General features: G+C 42.4%; 1 protein-coding gene across 5 annotated transcripts; it reads left to right on the top strand.

The window, feature by feature from the left end:
- Positions 1-329: 329 nt before the first annotated feature.
- LOC121569431 (interleukin enhancer-binding factor 3 homolog) lies at positions 330-20,514 on the top strand. 5 transcript variants are annotated; one of them, XM_041880385.2, is made up of 19 exons: positions 330-421; positions 6,258-6,349; positions 6,992-7,212; positions 7,371-7,551; positions 7,809-7,956; positions 10,343-10,434; positions 12,729-12,824; positions 13,072-13,183; positions 13,302-13,399; positions 13,491-13,602; positions 13,787-13,900; positions 14,063-14,268; positions 14,405-14,578; positions 14,704-14,841; positions 15,343-15,483; positions 15,609-15,729; positions 17,267-17,317; positions 19,222-19,620; positions 19,715-20,514. In XM_041880385.2, the coding sequence occupies exons 2-19, from the start codon at positions 6,347-6,349 to the stop codon at positions 19,843-19,845; spliced, it is 2,538 nt and encodes an 845-aa protein (XP_041736319.1). In that variant the 5' UTR covers positions 330-421; positions 6,258-6,346; the 3' UTR covers positions 19,846-20,514. The 5 variants fall into 5 exon arrangements, with proteins under 5 accessions (XP_041736319.1, XP_041736318.1, XP_041736323.1 ...); XM_041880384.2 differs by having other exon boundaries at positions 333-421; positions 6,255-6,349; XM_041880387.2 differs by having other exon boundaries at positions 360-433.
- Positions 20,515-21,756: the final 1,242 nt, after the last annotated feature.

The raw sequence follows: 21,756 nt of genomic DNA, 5'->3' as shown, positions 1-21,756 counted from the left end.
TGTTATATTGGCCATATACCACAAACCCCCTCGTGCCTTATTGCTTAAATATACCACATCTTCTGTCTGAAATGTGTATGTTGTGTGTGTGTTTGGTCACATACTTTAATGGAATACGCAGACATCGAATGATACCTCAGTTTTATCCTGGATAAAAAGACCACGGTGAATAGAGTTGTGAAATAATGATTTACAGTAGCTATGTCATTTGGGGAAAGTGGCATTTGATTATCCTACAGTCCGGTACTGACTCATGAACTAGCTAGCTAGCTATTAATTTACATTTCAGACCAGACAGACATCGAAAGGTGAAACGGGATTGGCTACTGTCGTCCAATTAGCTTTCAGAATTTGCTGTTCAGCTGTGTGTAGTCATCTCTGCTCCTCGGCGAAAGAGTTGGAGTGAAGCGTTGCTGAATTGGTAAGTCTAGAGGTATGTTTCATTTGCTGGGTTTTATAACGATGCATATTATATTCAAATTTATGAAATGAATACTACCGTCCCTATGAACATGAATTTAGCAACTATATTACCGGTAACACTAATTTGGCGTTGTGCGAATTGTGTCGCAAGCTAACGTTAGCCTAGCAGCCCTCTTTGTTCAGAACTGAAGGCTTCCTCAGCTCGAACCACAAGCAAGGCAGCATGCTTGTTACCTTACGTTATATTATGGGGGAAAGTATTTGCAAGGTATGTGGCTAGGAATTGAAAGGAAATGCAGGATTTGTCCATCGTTTATATATTTTTAGATTGCCTACGTAGTTATGCCTATGGCTTCAGTGAAAGTGCTAGTCAACGTTAGTTAGCTAGATAACGTTAGCGACAATGCGAGGACACGACCATCTTGGCTAGCCACGCTAGATAGCTAGTTCCATCTCATGAAACGTTATCTAGCTAACTGGCTAGTTATCACAATATCATGGCTATCACCTATGGTATTTACATGTAACTATCTAGGTAGACCCACATATAGTTAACTGTCTAATCGTGGTGTGACTAGTACAGGGGGCATTTTCCATACTGGCGCACTGAATTGAGGCTTGAAATTAAAATGGCGGCTGGAAGGATTCTCTTAGCCAGCAGATCCTACCCACTTGGTTACAGCTGCACTAGGGTCAGACAGCCTTCCAGCGAATATTAAGACACCACAGAGCCTGCGCAAGATATTGCTCGGAAAACATGCCTCAAACCAGGGATCAGAAATGTGTATGCCGAATTGTCGCATTATTGAACAACAGGTAGATTTTCCAGAAAACTATCAATTTCTTCCTCATGCTAGGTAGCATAAGCCACAGCATCCATTTTGGAATATCAGTGTCAGCCAATCGGCTACGTTGTTGTTCAACGTGACATACCATTCCATAATGGCTACTGCTAGTTAGCATGAGGACAAACATCAGTTTACTTAAAATCAAGCAGTCTTTCAATCTTGGTGTAACAGTTGTGATAATGGGACAATTTGGAGTACAACACAGTTATCATCCCAGGATTGAGATGTTTTCCCAAGCCAAAACTCAGGCCGGGCCTGCAGTGTCTTAATCTACACAGGAAGCCTGTCCGACCCTAGTGCCATTAAGCAAGCGGGTTGGATCTGCTGGCTAGGCCCTGGGTAGACAATAGTCTGATTAATCAGGCTGTAATACACAATTAATTGGTGTATATACAGCCTGATACATTTCTGTGCAAAACCATGTAAGTGTTGCTTACAGGCCAGACTGTTGAGTACAATTAGGCTACATTTAAACTTTACTGCTTGTCTGTGTGCTTTGTCCTTCAGCTGCTTGAAATTTGAGACCATATCAACAGAAAAGTATTGTTTACCCAACTTTTTAGAGAGCTGTAGGTATATGGTACGTTCAGCACCTATGTAAAGTTAGTTTTATATTGGATATTTGGTTTGCTCTCGTCAACAGGGTTCGCACAAGGTGCTTGAGGTACTTGAAATTGAAGTACTGGAATACCTTCAAAATCAGACATTTTCTCAAGTTGGTACTTGAAAAGTACTTGGATTAAAATGAGAGAACAAAACATTATCTCTTGCACATCTAGCATTCCAGTGTTAATACTATTGTAATTATTCTGCACTATAGCCTATTTATTGCCTTACCTCCATAACTTGCTACATTTGCACACACTGTATATATATTTTCTGTTGTATTTCTGACTTTATGTTTTTTACCCCATATGTAACTCTGTGTTGTTTTTATTGCACTACTTTGCTTTATCTTGGCCAGGTCGCAGTTGTAAATGAGAACCTGTTCTCAACTGGCTTACCTGGTTAAATAAAGGTGGGAAAAAAAAACGTCACATCAATAGCCAAAATGGCAGGAACATTTCGATTCAATCCTGCCTTTTGTGCGTATGGAACATTTCTGGGATCTTTTATTTCAGCTCATGAAACATGGGACCAACACTTTACTTGTTGTGTTTTTATATGTTTGCTCATTGTAGTTTACCCACCTTTTTTTACCACTACATCACTGGACCCAAACCAACCCATTCTGTGTTAAGTGCAAAAAAATGCATCAGACTTTGACATTACGCGCATGGGTGAATCAGCCCTGAAGAGCCACATGAAGGGGGAAAGACACAATGCTGCATCCTGCGCTGGCAGTTCTACATGGACTTTTCCCTCTGCAGCAACCTCCAGAGCTTTTTTGACACTCGCCTCATTCACCGGGCACCCTTCTGGTGGCCGTTCACATGCCGTTTTCCTCACACAGCCCTCCCGACCGACGACACTAAAGCTGCCAGTCAATAGCTACAAAAGTGTTTTGCTTCTAAGTAGTAGATTCCCAAATGCCCAATAAAAATACAATACAGCCATTAAGTTGGAATTGTGTAGTAAATTATGCCAATAGGAAATGTGTGTTCACCAGTAGGCATGTCCCAAAACTCTGCTCATCGCTACTCAAGTTAGGTCAGTACTCACTTACCACTCATGTATGTAGTGAAACAACATTGAGTAGAACTTGTGATGAATAGTAAGTTGTTTTTTTCATGAGGTTGTGGCGATATACTACGATCTGGTGGCGACTAGAAACAATTGCATAATAGGAACTATTACAAATTGAGGGTCCTTGAAAATAAATATTAGTGCTTGAAAAAGTACTTGAAAGTCCTTGAATTTGACTTTCCGCTGTCTGTACGAACCCTGCATCAATAGCTATTGAACCAAGCATGCCATGAAAATGGTATATGCTGAATCAGGGGAGGGTGGAAAACAATCAACACCTTTTTTGTGAGAATTTTATATTTTGTCTGTCTAAATTTCCCAGTCTGTTTCTGCCATAGCTCCCCTAGTAATGTAATAGTATCTATGTCATAAACCCTCAGTGCCAGAATAGTATGATAATGGCAGCCATTTTGGTCAGGGAGAAATCCAAACCAGTCAGTTCTCAGTACCGTTGTCTTCTTTACCCCCATCGCTAGTTGTAGAGGGAATGTTTGAATTTAGAAAATGCTCCTTAAATTAAATCCACTGTTGCTCCATGAGATAATCCAATAATGTATACGCCGCCATCTTAGAGTATCTTTGTCTTCTCTCATTGATCAAAGCAGGCGAGTGTCATTCAAAGCAACGCTTTATTTCCTAGTAGATCACATGACGTGCAGAACTTTTTGGTGGACACCCACCTGTCTTGAACAATGAGAAACAAAAATACTCTAAGGTGGCGGCGTATACATTATTGGATTATCTCATTGAGCAAAAATTAATTAAATTTCATAACGGCGCATTTTCTAAATTCAAATGTTTCTCCTGCAACTAGCGATGGGTTTGGAGAAGACTATTAAGTTGAGAATTGAGGAAGTTATCGCCTTAAAGGTTAGTTGAAAAATTGCTCCTGACACTTTTCACAAGCTAAGGTGTAACGGCTGTATGGAAGCATTCACATATCGCCGCCTTTACAATGTGTGGCTAGTTTCCTGAATGGAGGGATTTTACATTTGATAGAAATTGTTAGTTTGGTTGTGTGCATTGGATGACTTCTCAGCCAGGTTTGCTGTCAGAACTGAGCGGGTCAAGCCGTGGGGGACTGCCAGTTTCTAATTAGTTTCAACTGCAATGAACCATTAATAGATTTTAACTGCAGGGCACTCGTGTTAAATCCATTTTGGCTTTGGGACTGTCCATGTACAGCAGGTCTGTCTGGTTACTGATACCCTTTACCACATCATTCTGAACTGTACGCTGGCTCTGAAATGTTCATTTCACACTCACGGCTGACTGAAGAAGCATGTTTTTAGGTCGGCATTGCTCTCCGTGAGTCATACTGGTATACAGGGGCAGTAGCCCAATTTATCTTCCTTGGTAAAGCTATGTTTTAGTTACTAACATATCTGGCATCTGCAGAACTGATTCATAATCAAACTGAGTGAATCAGTGTTATGAAAGTAGGTTTTGTTGATGCCCTGAAGGATTGTTCTACAGTTGTCCTTGCTCTGGCACTGCTTCAGCCCTGGTCCAACTTTTCCTATCTTTATTTTTGGGAGGAGGAATGCGACTGGTGTCCTGCTTATCATCTGTAGGCCTACTTTCGTCCCAAACTGAGACAAGTTGACAATGATAAAGCTGCCCATTTGAAATCAGCAATATTGATATTGGATCACTTTTGGCGCTGGGTTTTATACAGTGAGGCTCAACATGGGATAAACGTGGTCCTCTGTAGCTCAGCTGGTAGAGCACGGCGCTTGTAACGCCAAGGTAGTGGGTTCGATCCCCGGGACCACCCATACACAAAAAAATGTATGCACGCATGACTGTAAGTCGCTTTGGATAAAAGCGTCTGCTAAATGGCATATTATTATATTATTATAAACATTTTGACGCAGAGGCGCAACCATGTCCAATAACAATGCTCATTGTCATACCCCCCCCTTTCGAGCCTACTGAACACAACCCAAGTTTGCAACAGGCTGCAGTAAGAACAACCTTGTTGCTGCTGGATCAGCACATTCAGCCTATGGGCAATTCCATGGTATTGGAATTATGCTGAGACTCCTACTGTGTAAATTGTTTGAAGCAGTCATTGTGCATAGTTGGTTTGTTAAACTTAGAAATCAATGGTGTTTGTTTGGTATACATTTTAAAGTGAAAAATCAGTCTCCCTGTGATTCAGGATAACAACCTCTCCCTCAACGTGATCAAGACAAAGGAGACGATTGTGGACTACAGGACAAAAAAAGAAGTCTGCGCATGCCCCCATTCTCATCAACGGGGCTGTAGTGGAACAGGTTGAGAGCTTCAAGTTCCTTGGTGTCCACATCACCAACAAACTATCATGGTCCAAACACACCAAGACAGTCGTGAAGAGGGCACGACAAAGCCTATTCCCCCTCAGGAGACTGAAAAGATTTGGCATGGGTCCTCAGATCCTCCAAACGTTATACAGCTGCACCATCGAGAGCATCCTAATTGGTTGCATCACCGCCTGGTATGGCATCTGCTCGGCCTCCGACCGCAAGGCACTACAGAGGGTAGTGCGTACGTCCCAGTACATCACTGTGGCCAAGCTTCCTGCCATCCAGGACCTCTATACCAGGCGGTGTCAGAGGAAGGTCCTAAAAATTATCAAAGACTCCAGCCACCCTAGTCATAGACTGTTCTCTCTGCTACCGTGCGGTACCGGAGCGCCAAGTCTAGGTCCAAAAGGCTTCTTAACAGCTTCTACCCCCAAGCCATAAGACTCCTGAACAGCTAATCATGGCTACCTGGACTATTTGCATTGCCACCCCACCCCAACCCCCTCTTTTACGCTGCTGCTACTCTGTTTATTATTTATGCATAGTCACTTTAACTCTACCCACGTGTACATATTACCTCAATTACCTCGACTAACCGGTGCCCCCGCACATTGACTCTGTACCGGTACCCCCTGTATATAACCTCCCTACTGTTATTTTATTTTACTGCTGCTCTTTAATTATTAGTTTTTTTTTTTTTTTTTAACTGCATTGTTGGTTAAGGGCTTGTAAGTAAGCATTTCACTGTAATGTCTACACCTGTTGAATTCGGCGCATGTGGCAAATAGAATTTCATTTGATTCCGTTAGCTTGGAATATCCCCTCTTGTCATGCAAAGCCACCCTTCACTTTAGTAAGGAGCATCCTTAGGGATTTCTTTGAACAGACCAATGTTCTGTTACCCTTAAATACCATGTTTTTATATTATCAATAAAATCACGTCTGCTGTTCCAGGGAAATCTGGCATTTTATTGCTTTGCTCATTTTAAACGTGTCCCTTTGTTCTCAGCAGAACCAAGGAGCAGTGTTGGTGTTCTGTCTCAGGAAGACCTGTCCTTGTATCACTGCCATATACACAAGTTTGAAGACTCCTAAGCAACTATGGTACCTCTTTTCTTATACACTCATTTTAAGGAACGTTTAGGCTGTTTTGTGCAATCAGTTTCTATTTGGTAGTGAACATGGAGCACTTTAATTTTACTAGCCTCACCACTATAATCATTTGCCTCTGCAAACGATCAGCTGTATTTGTCTGACACATAATCTTCTAAATCAATTATAAGTTAACAAGGACACAGCGGCATTAAATAATTGCAGAGCTGTAGCGGCATACAAGTAGACCTAAATAAAATCATTTCCATCAAATGTCCATTGTAAGGGTAATTCAGGTTGCTGCCAGACAGAACTGCCTTGGGCATTTGGAACACATGCTCCTGCTTGCACTTGATTGCACTCCTCTAATTGGGCATGGCTCTCAACCAGCAGTAGTCCCCAGATACTTATGTAAGGACAGTGAAAGCTGACTAAGGGAAATAATCCTTGTTAGTCATTACTGTATATTGAGAATTACAGTGGGGTGAAGGTTATCACATTGACTGTTTCTTCCTATCAAAGCCACTTACTGCAATTTGTAAGTCGCTCTGGATAAGACCGTCTGCTAAATTACGTAAATGTAAATGTTACTGACTACAATTGTGACCTGCTGAAGTCAATTCCTTAAAATAACTCTCCTCTGTTCCCGTCCAGCCTCCTCCCCTGCGCCACCGCTCCATGCGTATCTTCATGAACGACGACCGCCACGTGATGGCCAAGCACTCCGCTGTGTACCCCACACAGGAGGAGCTGGAGGGCGTGCAGAACATGGTGTCCCACACGGAGCGCGCCCTCAAGGCTGTCTCCGACTGGCTGGATGAGCAGGAGAAGGTGGTCAAGTCTGAGCCAGACGGAACAGAGTCCGATAAAGAAAGGTAATGGAGGGGGAAATTGTATTCCAAATGGTGCATGGTGTACAAAATGTCAGTTGCACCATCATGGCTGGGGTGTTGTTGGTGAAGGCAGCATCACTTTCAGCTTTGAGTTTCAAAAGTAATTGACCTGAGTACCCATGTCTCCTCTCCTTTGTCAGTGAGCCCAAGGCGTCGGAGCAGGCCACACGGTCCCTGCGTGGGGTGATGAGGGTGGGCCTGGTGGCCAAGGGCCTGCTGCTGAAGGGGGACCTGGACCTGGAGCTGGTGCTTCTGTGTAAGGACAAGCCCACCATCACCCTGCTGAAGAACGTGGCAGACAACCTGGCTGTGCAACTCAAGGTGAGTCCATTCACCTACTGGTGTTTTCTGTGAATTAATATTCAGTTGGCTTTGTGAAGTTGAATTGATTATTTTAAGAATATATTCTCCTGCATCATTTCTGTTGTGGGGTGATGAATGAGTTTGGGAGGAATAGTCACAACTGAATTCAGTGGCAAATAGTTATTTTGTTATACTTGGGTGTACATGACCTTGTCTGCTTGGCGGGATAGCCACATGGCTATTGTATTAACAATCCCTCCTGTTCTACCTGGCAGACCATCACAGAGGACAAGTATGAGGTCACTCAGGTCATCCGTGAAGCCACCATCGTGATCAAGAGCACCAAGGAGCCTCCCCTGACCCTGACTATCAACATGACGTCCCCCCTGGTCCGCGAGGAGGTGGAGAAACAGGCTGCCGGAGGTAGGCTGCCACACAGGGGCAGATGGTTCACTAGCGCCCCCTTAGGCAGGGAGACTAAATAGGCAGGCAGCCAGTCTAGACAGATATTGTTTATTGGGCCTTCAATGGAGCTAGGGGATGTGAGGGAACTGTCATGTAATGAAAACATGCTATGTTTATAGCTCTTTAGACTCTCGTAGTTCCATGTAATGTGATGTACATTTTTGATGGCCCAATACACAGTATAGAAAGGATAGTTACTGACTGAAAAAGGTTTTCTATTCCCTATGGAGTCCAGACATGAACTATATGAAGGCTTACTGAGAATAACAAAAAACAAACACCACTTTGTTTGCATGTTTTCTACTGAACAATGATGAACGGTTTGCATTGCAGCAAAAATGAGTTGCAAAGTGTTGTCAACTGTTCTGGTTACTAGACCCAGCAGTGTGCTATTGACTGATGTTCATCAGCAGGGAGGACACGGGTTACAGATAACGCCAGGGGCTTTTTGACTCTGCATGGCTGAATGCCACTTCACCCAGTCACAGTCAAAATCAGGGAACAACTGTGATCGCAGTCTTTGTAAATCCAATCCATGGGGGTTGCTCTTTGGTTTGTCCGAAGCAGAGGGAGTCATCAGTTCAATAATAAATGCAAGAAATATCTACAGTGCCCTCTGTAATTATTGGCACAGTGAAGCGTTTTCTTCTTTTGGCTCTATACTTCAAAAGTTTGGATTTTAAATCAATGACCGTGAGGTTAAAGTGCAGACTGTCAGCTTTAATTTGAGGATATTTTCATCCATATCGGTGAACCATTAAAAAAAGTACAGCACTTTTTGTACATAGTCCCCCCCCTCCCATATTAGGGGAGCAAAAGTATTGGGACAAATTCACTTGTTTATTGAAGTAGTAAAACGTTTAGTATTTGGTTCCATATTCATAGCACACAATGACTACATCAAGCTTGTGTCGTTTTGGAGTCATCTTTATTGTAAATAATAGAATACGTTTCTGAACACTACTACATTCATGTGGATGCTACCATGATTACGGATAATCCTGAATGAATCGTGAATAATTATTTGAGAAAGAGACTCACAAATATCATACCACCCCAAAAATGCTAACCTCCCCTGTTATTGTAAGAGGTTAGCATGTCTTGGGAGTATGATATTTACCCGTCTAACTTTCTCACTCATCATTATTCACGATTCATTCAGGATTATCCGTAATCATGGTAGTATCCACATTAATGTAGTAGTGTTCAGAAACGTATTCTATTATTTACAATAAAGATGACTCCAAAACGACACAATACATTATTTACAATTAATTTATATTGGGCACAAAACAATCTGAAACACAACCAAAACAAACAGCAAATGCATCCAACAAATTTGTAGAGTCACAAGCTTTATGTAGTCATTGCGTGCTATGAATATGGGACCAAATACTAAACTTTTGACTGCTTTAATACACATAAGTGAATTTGTCCCAATACTTTTGCTCCCCCAAAATGGAGGGACTATGTACAAAAAGTGCTGTTATTTCTAAACGGTTCACCCCATATAGATGAAAATACCCTCATCTGACAGTCTGCAATTTAACCTCATAGTCATTGTTTGATTTCAAATCCAAACTTTTGGAGTGTAGAGCCAAAAGAAGACAAAATGCTTCACTTTCCCAATAATTACGGAGGGCACTATATTATGGGAAAGGGTAATAGTCAGTGGCGGCCCATGTTCCTCTCAGACGTTCTAAACAGGGAGTTGGATGTACCCACCAGGCATCAACCTAGCCTTATCTATAACTGTGTCAACATTGAAGGCCATCAGTTTTGCTGCAGTGTGGACTTGTTTTGATAATTTTGTGCATCTGATTCTCTCTGTCAAGCCTTCTAGTTTGTCAATTTTTAGGGACGCTGGACCTTTGACCAACTGGACGCTCTCTGTCTCGGAAGGGGCTAAGCAGTACACCCAGTATAGGGGTGAAGGGGAGGGGCTCTACCTCTCATTGTGATAGCAAAGCACTCAGACTTCATAACTGGACTGAGGCATACGAGTTGACATTGAGTTAACATAATGGAGACAACCTCCCTTTTGATAATTTACTCCCACTGTAATCTTACATCATACACATTTTTCTCCATATAGTCCTACCGGGAGTGATCTTCAGAAATCACCCACTTAACAGCAGTTTCTGAAGTGGGTTGAAGTTACATGTCTTTAGTGTAATTGCAGTTTCACTGGGAGGTTCAGACCATTAGTTCTCCAGGTGGGGGGGTCCCCCTCCCCTTCCCCGTCCTGCCTGTGGTTTGGGAAAGCTGCCTGCTCCCCCTGGCCGTGTGACAGAACCCCCCTTGGTCAAACTGTACCTTGTCTTCTTATTCCACCCGCCAATAGAAACGCTATCAGTCAACGATCCCCCGGATGTTCTGGACAGGCAGAAATGCCTTACTGCCTTGGCGTCTCTTCGCCACGCCAAGTGGTTCCAGGTTTGCATCTTGTCTTTATTTGTCTTAAAGTAGTTGAGTTTTTTTCATTTGACGCAGTTTCTTTCTTTGGTCGTTTTCTGTGTTTTTAATTCTTAAATGTCCTTTCGAAGTGTATCTATCACCTGTAGTAGACTTCTTACTTTATGGTTTTTATAGCGTTTCCAAGGAAACCTTTGTCATTACCTTGTAGAGATGCTCTGCTGACTTAACAGGTTTGATTGCAGTGTCATTGAAAATGTTCAATGCTGCTTTTAGAAAGGACGTTCAACAATCCCCTCAAAGCAACCATTGTCTTAATTTTGATCAGAGATGTGGAACTAACTTGCTACACTCGGGTGCAATATTTCTCAAATATTATCAGTCTATCAATCGACAACCCTTTTCTGTACCATCATATTGTGTTGAGGTTGATTCCTCGTTGTGGACTACGTTGATTCTTAGTCATCATAGTGAACTGTCTCTCGCTCTTAACTGTAAGCGCTCCATCTCTGCAGCCTGTTCTTGTAGAGTGTGTAGCCACCAATCCCCCATGCTCTGGCTGTTTCAGCTTTCTATGTGCCACAAAAAAGGAATATTGCACCTTAGTTAGAAATTTACATTCACTAGTCAGTCTTCTGGGGCCTCATTTATAAACGTTGCTTACGCACAAAATATGCCCCAAAACATGCGTGTGCCAATTTTTGCTCCAAAGTTGGCATTTATGAAAACTGAACTCGGTGTGAGAATGGGCATATTTCCTATTTCATTTACACGATCATTGCAGAATAAATGCACCTTTTCTGACTGTCGTGATTTCATAGGCTACTTGCGAAATAGCCTAAATGCCTACAACAAGTTAGTATAGGCTACCATTCTTCCCATCTCTCATTTAATTGGACTTACGTCACAGTAGTAAATAGATAAGCTATTTCAAGTATTTTCTCTGTGAGCCATTCCAAAGCGCAGTTTAACTGTAGAACACTCTTCACCTTTTCATTGACGTTTGTAGGCTTACGTCTGAATATTGTAATGTCAAATTTTTCGTTAAGACAATATTTCATTTAGAAGCATAAGATATATAACCATTGCATTATACATTTCTCAACTTTTCTGGCCATGTTAAGATGGTTGAGTTCATATTCCTGAAGTAGCCATACAACAAATTACCATGACACATCTCTCATTTAATTGGGCCTATTAGACAGGCTATTATAATGTCAAGTTTTTGCTCTGCATCCAACAGGAGAATTTAACAGGTGAACAGACAGTTGACCTTTTGCATTGAAGTTTGTAGGCTACCACTATAAGTAGGCCTACTGTAGTTTTCATTTTTTCCAGAGTAGACATTGTTTCAGAATTCGCGGGCAGAGCTACATATTTAGGTTTGGAAAAAAGTAAATGCAAAACATTATTGCATTCAAACTATCTGTTTACAGGTCCACAACAATTTGCAATTGTTTTTGTCTTTCAGAAACGGTCAGATACAGCAAATGTCCCTGCAAAAGAAAACATTCTGCCAACACCAAAGACATTTGATTACGTTCGCTATTGCTATTCCCTTTAGATACTGTCTTGGCCTAATTCCAATACTAGTATACAGCAAATAAGGGCGTTATTGTCACCATAAAATGTGATTTATGGGCGTTTTTAGGTGGAGTTATACTGCTTGTTCACGCCGGTTAACGTGCACACTTTTTTTTATGACAGGTCTGATTTATAACGGGGAAAGTGCATATGTTTGTGCGTGCGCAGTCTTTTTTTTTATTTTTATAAATGGTGCAGATATTTAGTGTTACATTTACACAATGGTTATAAATGAGGCCCCTGGTGTACCCCATACAATAACCCTTAGAGCTGCTGTAAGGTATCACCACTCATTAAACTAAACAGATAGTAAAAACTGTCCTTGTCCTACATTTTCCCCTTTCAGCATTTGGCTTTACATTGACTCCGCTTCTCCCTCTAATCATTTATCAGAATCACAAGTTGAGACATTTGATACGGAGCTGCAAGAAGCACAATTGCTCAACAATCACCACTCTAAGGACATCTGTCATGCCTATTACTGTACCACTGATCAAATCTGCTTTCTACTTCACACAAATGGAGTTGTATATTAAATTCAATAACCACATCTGCAGACAGAACAAATATCAGATTCATGCTGCACTCTTCCCATACTGTACCACAATAATGACAAAGCAGAGCCGTTAGTCTGTGTGGCTTTTTGATGTAGCTGCTTCTTCATGTTTTTGTGAGTTCTTGTTTGACTAAGGCTCCCTCTCCCTCCTCCCCCTCCCTGCTTGTGTCTCCAGGCCAGGGCCAATGGGCTGAGGTCCTGCGTCATCGTCATCCGCATACTGAGGGACCTGTGCTCCCGCGTCCCCACTTGGGCCCCACTGCATGGATGGGTGAGTCACCAGCAGCATTGTCTGCCAGCTGGTTCTTCTAACGCCCCCTGACTCCTGACATTTGGTTTGAGAAATGTCATCATAATTACAGTGGTCAGATTTGATGTGTAAGATAGGAATTTAAGGGGCTTTGTACATCAAACTGCAACAATTTCTTAATTACAGCTAGTTTTAGCCTTTTTATCCAATTTGCCAAACATCTGGACAAAATTAAACCATTAACATTTCTTCGCTTCACCCTTTATAGCCAATAGAGCTGCTGTGTGAGAAGGCAATCGGCACAGGGAACCGGCCAATGGGGGCAGGAGAGGCTCTGCGAAGAGTTTTGGAGTGTCTGGCTTCTGGAATCCTGATGGCTGGTGAGTAGTCTCAAAGAGCGGAGACGACATGCCCTCCCACCTTTGTCCCTCTACTTAATATAGTAGTAATTCCACATCACAAGCCAAAAGATGTCATAATTTGCCTGTGTGTTTTTAGATGGAGCTGGAATCTGTGATCCATGTGAGAAGGAGCTGACCGATGCTATTGGCCACCTGGACCTCCAGCAGAGGGAGGACCTCACACAGAGTGCACAGGTGAGTCACGTCTACACCTACGACAGGGTGTGAATATGGTGGCTGTTCGCAGCAGTGAATGGAAAAAATCACCACCTGTTTCTGTTTTCAGCATGCCTTAAGGCTGTCTGCCTTTGGACAGCTTCACAAAGTGCTAGGGATGGACCCCCTTCCCTCCAAAATGCCCCGGAAACCCAGGAGCGAGACCCCCATTGACTACACAGGTAGGCCAGGCTGCAGACATTTTACATTTTAGTCGTTTAGTACACACTCTTATCCAGAGCGACTTGCAGTGAGTTTTTATTTTATTTATTTTTTTATACTTCATACATTTTCATGCAGACATGTGCATACCATTTAGTGTCCATATTTTGGAGAGGCTAAACAGTCCCTGTGTTTTTGTTGCAGTCCAAATCCCCCCCAGTACAACCTACGCCCCACCAATGAAGAGGCCCATCGAGGAGGAGGAAGGAGGGGATGACAAAAGCCCAAACAAGAAGAAAAAGAAGCTGCAAAAGAAATGTAGGTGTTGCTGACTAAGTTCTTCCTGTTCAGCACAGTTCTTCGGTGTTAGCATGGAAATTCGACTATTCTGTTTAATTTCCCCCTTGGCTTGATCAAAACAATGTATTAAAACATTTAGTAAGTGGCAGTGTTTTTAATCCTAATATTCACTCCCCCCAGCCCCAGATGAGAAGTCGGAACCTCCCCAGGCCATGAATGCTCTGATGAGGCTGAACCAGCTGAAGCCTGGCCTGCAGTATAAACTCCTCTCCCAGACTGGCCCGGTGCACGTACCAGTCTTCACCATGGCTGTGGAAGTGGACAGCAAGAGCTTTGAAGCCTCAGGCCCATCCAAACGCACTGCTAAGCTTCACGTTGCTGTCAAGGTGAGTGGGTGTATATGGTAAATGGTATAGATGTTCTAAGCGTTTGGTGTTTTGTCATGAAATCGGAAGATTGAAACTATTGTCTGCTGCGCTTCACATATTTTACTTTACAATCTTCTGCCTGGCCCAATCATAGGTCCTCCAGGACATGGGCCTCCCAACAGGTGTGGAGCTGAAGACTGCTGAGCCAGTGAAGACTGAGGAGGTGGCAACGGCCATTGTGGAGGACGTGAAACCCTCCATCACTCCCATCGCGATGGACACCGCAGCCACAGGGGCGGACAGCGTAGAGGCCACAGACGGTGCAGAGGTATGGGTCCTCACTCTGAGTAGAACTCAACACAATGTTTTTGGACATGGCTTGGTTTTGATACCAGTTTCATGTTTTGGTCTTGTTTGCAGAGAAATTACAATGTCTGTCTCTCTTTTTCTTAGAGTGCTCGTCAACAGGGACCAATCCTGACAAAACATGGGAAGAACCCTGTGATGGAGCTGAACGAGAAGCGACGCGGCCTCAAGTATGAGCTCATCTCAGAGACCGGAGGCAGCCACGATAAACGCTTCGTCATGGAGGTAAGTGTCTCAGGAGTGGAAGAAGTACCCATCCACCCTGCAACCAGACTGATGCCTTTTAGGATCTATCCAGCTGCTTCAATGAACGGAGAAGTTCACTTTATATGGACCAAATCTAAATTGTATGTACATTTTATAGAGGTGTCTAGATACTTTTTTTTGTTTGTTGCGATTTCACTTGGTTTTGAGAAACGTACCCCTGCATCACTATACTGAGAGCTTTGTTGTTTCTAAAAATACATTTGGGTGTTTTTGGAGCTTTGTTCATGTTTATCTGTGGCCCCCATACTGCAGAACGAGCAACAAGGAAGTCTATTGGTGGGGTACGTTTCTCAAAACAAAGTGAAATCCATAAACTTTATGGACACTAACAAATAAAGTGAACTTCTCCTTTTTAAACATTGACAACAACAAAATGAGCTTGGCTTTGACACACATTCTTGGTCCCATGCTTTATCCTGTTCTTGTCTGAGTCTGTGTATTGACCTGTCTTGTCCCCAGGTGGAGATAGACGAACAGAAGTTCCAAGGGACAGGCTCCAATAAGAAGGTGGCCAAGGCCTACGCTGCCTTGGCAGCCCTGGACAAACTCTTCCCAGAGGGCTCTGTGACTGAGGCAGCCAAGAAGAAGAAACTCCCAATGGTAAGATTCCCTATGCCTTACTGTAAATCTTTGCTTGCTATTGTTTGTCAAATATATTAACTGAGTAATGATGGTTTGCTGCTGACCAGTCGGTCCATTCAGTCTTCTCGTGTTTTCTCCAACAGCATGGGTTTGGCATGATGGGTGACCCGACTGGTGACCCGGTAGCCACTCCCAGGGGCAGAGGTAGAGGGCGTGGCAGGGGGAGGGGCCGAGGGTTCAATAATGGTGGCGGCTATGGTCAAGGTAAAACAGCTATATTCTACCTACAGTGCCTTCAGAAAAGATTCCCACCCCTTTACTTTTTCCACATTTTGTTGTTACAGTCTGAATTTAAAATTGATTCAATTTATATTTTGTCACTGGCCTACACACAATACCCCATAATGTCAAATTTTTGAATGACTACCCCACACATAAAATTATTTGTTAGGTTCCTCAGTTGAGCAGTGAATTTCAAACACTGATTCAAACACAAAGACCAGGGAGATTTTCCAATGTCTCGCAGAGAATGCCACCTATTGGTAGATGAGTTAAAATAAAATAAAGCAGACATTTAATATTCCTTTGAGCATGGTGAAGTTATTAATTACACTTTGGATGGTGTATCAATAAACCCAGTCACTACAAAGATAGGCGTCCTTCTGAACTCTGTTGCCAGAGAGGAAGGAAACCACTCAGGGATTTCACCATGCGGCCAATGGTGACTTTAAAACAGTTACAGCTTAATGACTGTGATAGGAGAAAACTGAGGATGGATCAACAACATTGTAGTTACTCCACAACACTAACCTAATTGACAGTGAAAAGAAGGAAGCCTGTACAGAATAGAAAATATTCCAAAACATGCATCCTTTTTGCAACAAGGCACTAAACTAATACTGCAAAAAAGTGACAAAGCAATTCACTTTTTGTCCTGACTAAAGTGTTATGTTTGGGACAAATCCAATACAACACAATACGGAGTACCACTCCATATTTTCAAGCATAGAGGTGGCTGCATCATGTTACGGATATTCTTGTAATCGTTAAGGACTGGGGAGTTTTTCAGGTTAAAAAATAAACTGAGTGGAGTGAAGTACTGACAAAATCCTAAAGGAAAACCTGGTTGTCTGCTTTCCACAGACACTGGGAGACAATAGCAGGACAATGACCTAAAACACAAGGCCAGATATACACTGGAGTTGCTTACCAAGAAGACATTGAATGTTCCTGAGTTGCCTAGTTACAGATTTGACTTAAATCGGCTTAAAAATCTATGGCAAGACTTTAAAGTGTCTGTCTAGCAATGACTAACAAATGACCAACAACCAACTTGAGAGCTTCAAGAATTTAAAATAATGCAAATATTGTACAATCCAGGTGTGCAAAGCTCTTAGACTTACCCAGAAAGACTCACAGCTAAACGCTGCCAAAGGTGATTCTAACATGTATTGACTTGGGTGTGAATACTTATGTAAATGAGATTTCTGTATTTCATTTTTTTATGTGCATAAACATGTTTTCTCTTCGTCATTATGGATTATTGTGTGTAGACTGTCAGGAAAACAAATACAGTTAATCCAGTTTGAATTCAGGCTCTAATACAAGAAAATGTGGACTAAGTCATGGGGTATGAATTACTTTCTGAAGGCACTGTACATGTCATTATAGTTTATATTAATGTGTATTCTGTCCCTGAATTTACTTGAAATACCTGTAAATGCTGTTCTTCAATATATTAAATGGTAGGCAACATCTCACGTCAGCTAAGATGTAATGGTTGGTTTGTTTAACTCCTCAGGTGGCTATGGAAGTTATGGATATGGGAACAATGGAAACTCTGGAGGCTATAGTGAGTATTGATTTTCCCTTATACTTATCTTCCAATCCATGGAATAGTCTTGCGACTCCTAGTCTTTGGTTTTTATTTGATATGTCCACCTTTATAATGAGGACACTACAAGAGGGGTTCTCACTCTACTCGCGTTGTAAATATTAGCAGAAGTTCAGTGTGGTTTGATCAGAGCACAACATGCTCAGCCATCTTGGAGGAGAGTTAGTGGCATACATCGTGGTCCTTTGTAGCTCAGCTGGTAGAGCACGGTGCTTGTAACGGCAGGGTAGTGGGTTTGATCCCCGGGACCACCCATACGTACAAATGTATGCACGCGTGACTAAGTCGCTTTGGATAAAAGCGTCTGCTAAATGGCATATTATATTATTATTATTATCTGGAGGTTCCCAACAATACAAGACCTGGAAAAGTTATTTTTAAAATATTTTTGTATCTATACTCAAAGTATATTATTTGTGTTTTGTTTGTCATTGAATGTCATCTAAACAAACTACCTAAGAAGGAACCTGAGTGCTCTTATTCATTTTACATTTTAGTCATTTAGCAGACGCTCTTATCCAGAGCAACTTAGTGAGTGCATACTTTTTTTTCATACTTTTTTTATTCCTGGTTCGATTATGATTTTACATTTCTCTGCTTTGTTAAGCCACAGGACTCAATCAATCACTTTTTGACCCCCCCATATGAGAGACCCCCTCCTACCAGCAGCCTGTTCTGAGGAAACACCTTCTTGAGCGTGACAGGAGCAGAGAAATCTAAAAGTCCAACAAACAAAAAAGCTGTTTTGAAAACAATTTGACCAAGTCATTGACACATGCCACTTTTTATGGCAAAAAACAAACCAATCTAATTTTATTTTTCCTTCTCTGCTCTGTCTCATTCTTTAGGTGACTTTGTCTCAGACTGCTATGGCTACCACGAGTTTGCGACATAGATCAACCCAATCTTTTAAATCAAAACAAAATGTAGAGAAAGAGGAGCAAACTATAGTGTTCCCGCAACATGAACTCCAATCACGCCCCCGGAAAAAACGGTCCCCTTTGCTTACCCCCAACGACTCATGTCCCAACGCCTAGAGAGATGGGAGGCCAGTGAGTGCATGTTGCCATTGGTCACCTTCCATCCCCTCTGCCAACCCTCGGACGTACCTGGACAACCGGATATGCCAAAAGCCACAGGCACACTTTCCCAATAGATTGCCTTCCTTAGTGGAATTGAGACCAGATCATTATGGAGAACTGTGGTTGTCTGATGGATAATGGCCCACCATGATGTCATGCACATTGGAGTGGGTCAGACTGTGGAGATTGATCCCATTGTGGCCATCCACAGAGTTCTGTCTCGAATGTCTACTCACAAAAAAAGTTAAATTTCTTATGATGTGAACAGCCTTTTATTTCATTTTGTTGTCTGAAAATGTATTATCAATCATCTCATTGTTAGGCAGTTTTTTTTATTTAGCAGTTTATGGGATCATAAGGCTGCTTTGAATATGTGCAGTTTTTTTATTCTAATGGCAGAATTGCTAAATCATGTCTATTGATGCATGATGGTTACATGCTAGTCTTACCTTGAAAATGACAATGTTCACAATGCCCCTCATTTACCTCACGTGAGGCTCCTTTAGGCATGAAAGAACCACGGTGTTGTTGATACCTGCACAAGACTAACTTTGACATTCTGCATTATGATTGTGAAGGAAAAAATATAAAGTCTTGTATGTTTTTTTTTAAATAAATAAATGTGATATCCCATACAAGAATGTGGTACTACAATTTTAGTGAAACACTTCACTTTCTTGAAAATGCTATGTATTCATCTTAGTGCCTTTACAAGCATGGGTGTGACAGCAGTAGAAATGTCTACAAACCCCCTCTTAATCTAATGCCTCTTGCTTTTAGATTACTACAATAGTGGAGCAAATGGTGGAGCTGCAGCTGCTGGCACCGTTACTGATGGCCCTGCGGCCAGCACTACAGGCGTGGCAGCTGCAGGAACCTACGGTTCATACTACCAGAACGATGGAGGCTACTCCACCCCTCCTCCAGCCCCCAAAGCCCCTGTCAAAAAGGAGGCCAAGTCACCCTTCCCTGGACCGCCAGGAGTTGGTGGGGGGGCCCAAGGGGCCTACCAGACCACCCCTGGCCAGAGTGCCTATAACCAGTATGGCCAGGGCTATGGGCAAGGCAATAAAACCTTCAATCAAAACCAGGCAGGAGCAGGGGTTTATCCTTACAGCACTGCCTACCCCAGCCAGGTGACGGGCAGCGCTGTTGCCAGCCAAGACTACAATTACGAAGGTTAGATGGATTCTCGGCAAAGGGGAACACAAGTACACCATAACCTAAGCTGTTTTATCGACAGTTTCACTAATCCACTTCCTCTTTTCCATAGGTTACGGAAATCAGTCAAATTACAACGCACAGGTAGGAGCCAACCAGAGCTATGGTGCAAATCCAGCTCCATACCACAACCCAGTAGGATACGGCAGGGGAGACCCCACCATGAACTACCAGTACAGATAGACTGAATCCGCCCTCGGCATACCCCCATCTGAGCCCCACAGTACCACCCCACAACCCTGTCACAAGCCTTCTCCAAAGAAGCGATGGTGGCTGTCCTATGATCCATGGTTTTTCCATGTCTGCGTGCATTTGGTTATTTTTTTTTAACTTTAAAGTAATAAACTGGATTTATTAGTTGGCAGCTCCTCATGGCTGAATCAAATGGTCTATTTCATCAGTTTGGCCAGTGTTAAATGTTGTATTTTCTTTTCTTTGTATGCACTCCACCAATTCCCCCCACCATCACCACCACCCCAAAAGAGGGAATGGCATAGTTATGATTTTATTTCTGTCCATACGCAAACAATTAACTATGTTGACATCTAGTTGTTTTTGGCTGAGAATTTGTTTAAATTTTCATTTTACAATACAATGGGCCTGGAGCACTGCTTGCTTGTTGAAGTATTTGCTTGTAATTTTAGACATTTATTTTTCAATGTTTTACTTGACGTATTTCTGTAGTTTAATTTTAACAAATAATGTAGGAAGTTACTAGAAAGACATTTTTAAATGTCAATCACATTTCTGGTCAAAGTAGATTTGGGGTGGTGGGATTATTTTTTCTCATAACCATGTATAAGAAAGTGTGGTGTTTGTATCAATAAAGGACTTTTATTTTGGAGGAAACTACATTGTTTGTGTGTTGACCAAGCATTTCACTTCATGAAAGATGGTCTCTACTAACCTTATGTTCCCTCCCAGATATCGGAAAATACATTTGAAGCCAACATTGTGCAATGAAATTGTCCATTTGGAGACGCTGCTATCCAGAGTGACTTAATTAGTGCAGCTTAAGATGGCTAGGTGGGACAACTGCATCTGTCAAAGTACATTTTTCCTCGAAGTAGCTATCAGCAAAGTCGGTGCTAGTAGGGAAAAGTCAAGGGCAGGTGTTATTTCACAAGTCAGTGTTTGCAGTGCTGACAGCCTCCGTGGCAGAGGAGCGCAGTGTCAGTTGAATGACCCATCTTGAAGCATGACTCATTAGGGACAAGAAGATTGCTCTGAGATGAGCGAGTTGGTCAGAGACTGCACGCTCAAGTGTTTCGAAAAGATGGGATACCAGTCTAGTTTGATGTCAGAAAGGTTGAGTATTGGTTTCTTGAAGAGGGGAGAGACTGGCCATTTTGAAGTCTGGGGGGGTAGCTGCAGCCAGTGGTCAGGGCTGAGTTGAGGAATGGGAGGTCTGGAGGACGGGATAGGGTCGAGTGGGCAGGTTGTCAGGCTGCCGGACAACACTAGTAGCAGCATTTCATCTGGAGAGAAAGGTCATGGCGTACGGTAGCTCTGTGTGGGTCCAGTGGACTCAAGGTTGAGTGAATGAGTAGTGGACGTTCTCAACCTCCTTTTCAAAGTGGTTGACAAAGTTGTCCGCGGAGGTGTTAAAGGCAGAAGCTTGAAATTGAGTGATAAGTGGCTTTAGCGGCGGATACAGAGGAGGAAGTGAGGATAATGGGTCCTTCGGAAGTTTAGTTTTCTCTGTTTTCACTCAGCTGCCTACGTAAGTTTTATTGATTGTCTAAACATGTTTTTAGTAATTCTGTAATATGAGGTTGATCATGTTCAGCTGTAGCCTGAATGAGGTGAACGTGGTGGATTGTGATGAAGTGTCATGCTCCGGCAATTTAATCAGAAACCGGGATATCAGCCTATTCCCTTACAATGCTGGGGCTTCTGATCCAGCTCTTTGGTTTGCGACCAACTCCTACAAATTACATGACATTAAGTGTCAAACAGATTGGAGGAATCTAGGAATCGGGTACTTGAAGTGTTAAAATGTGTATTGATACAACAAGGAAAGACAGTTTACAACCAAGTAGTACTTGGTTGGGTATCAACTGATTCCTCATCAGAGTTGTCTGTGGTAATTGT

This window comes from Coregonus clupeaformis, chromosome 7 (genome assembly GCF_020615455.1).
Source record: "Coregonus clupeaformis isolate EN_2021a chromosome 7, ASM2061545v1, whole genome shotgun sequence".
NCBI lineage: Eukaryota > Metazoa > Chordata > Actinopteri > Salmoniformes > Salmonidae > Coregonus > Coregonus clupeaformis.
The sequence above is the reverse complement of the archived record's forward strand: the minus strand, read 5'-3'. Positions and strand labels throughout refer to the sequence as shown.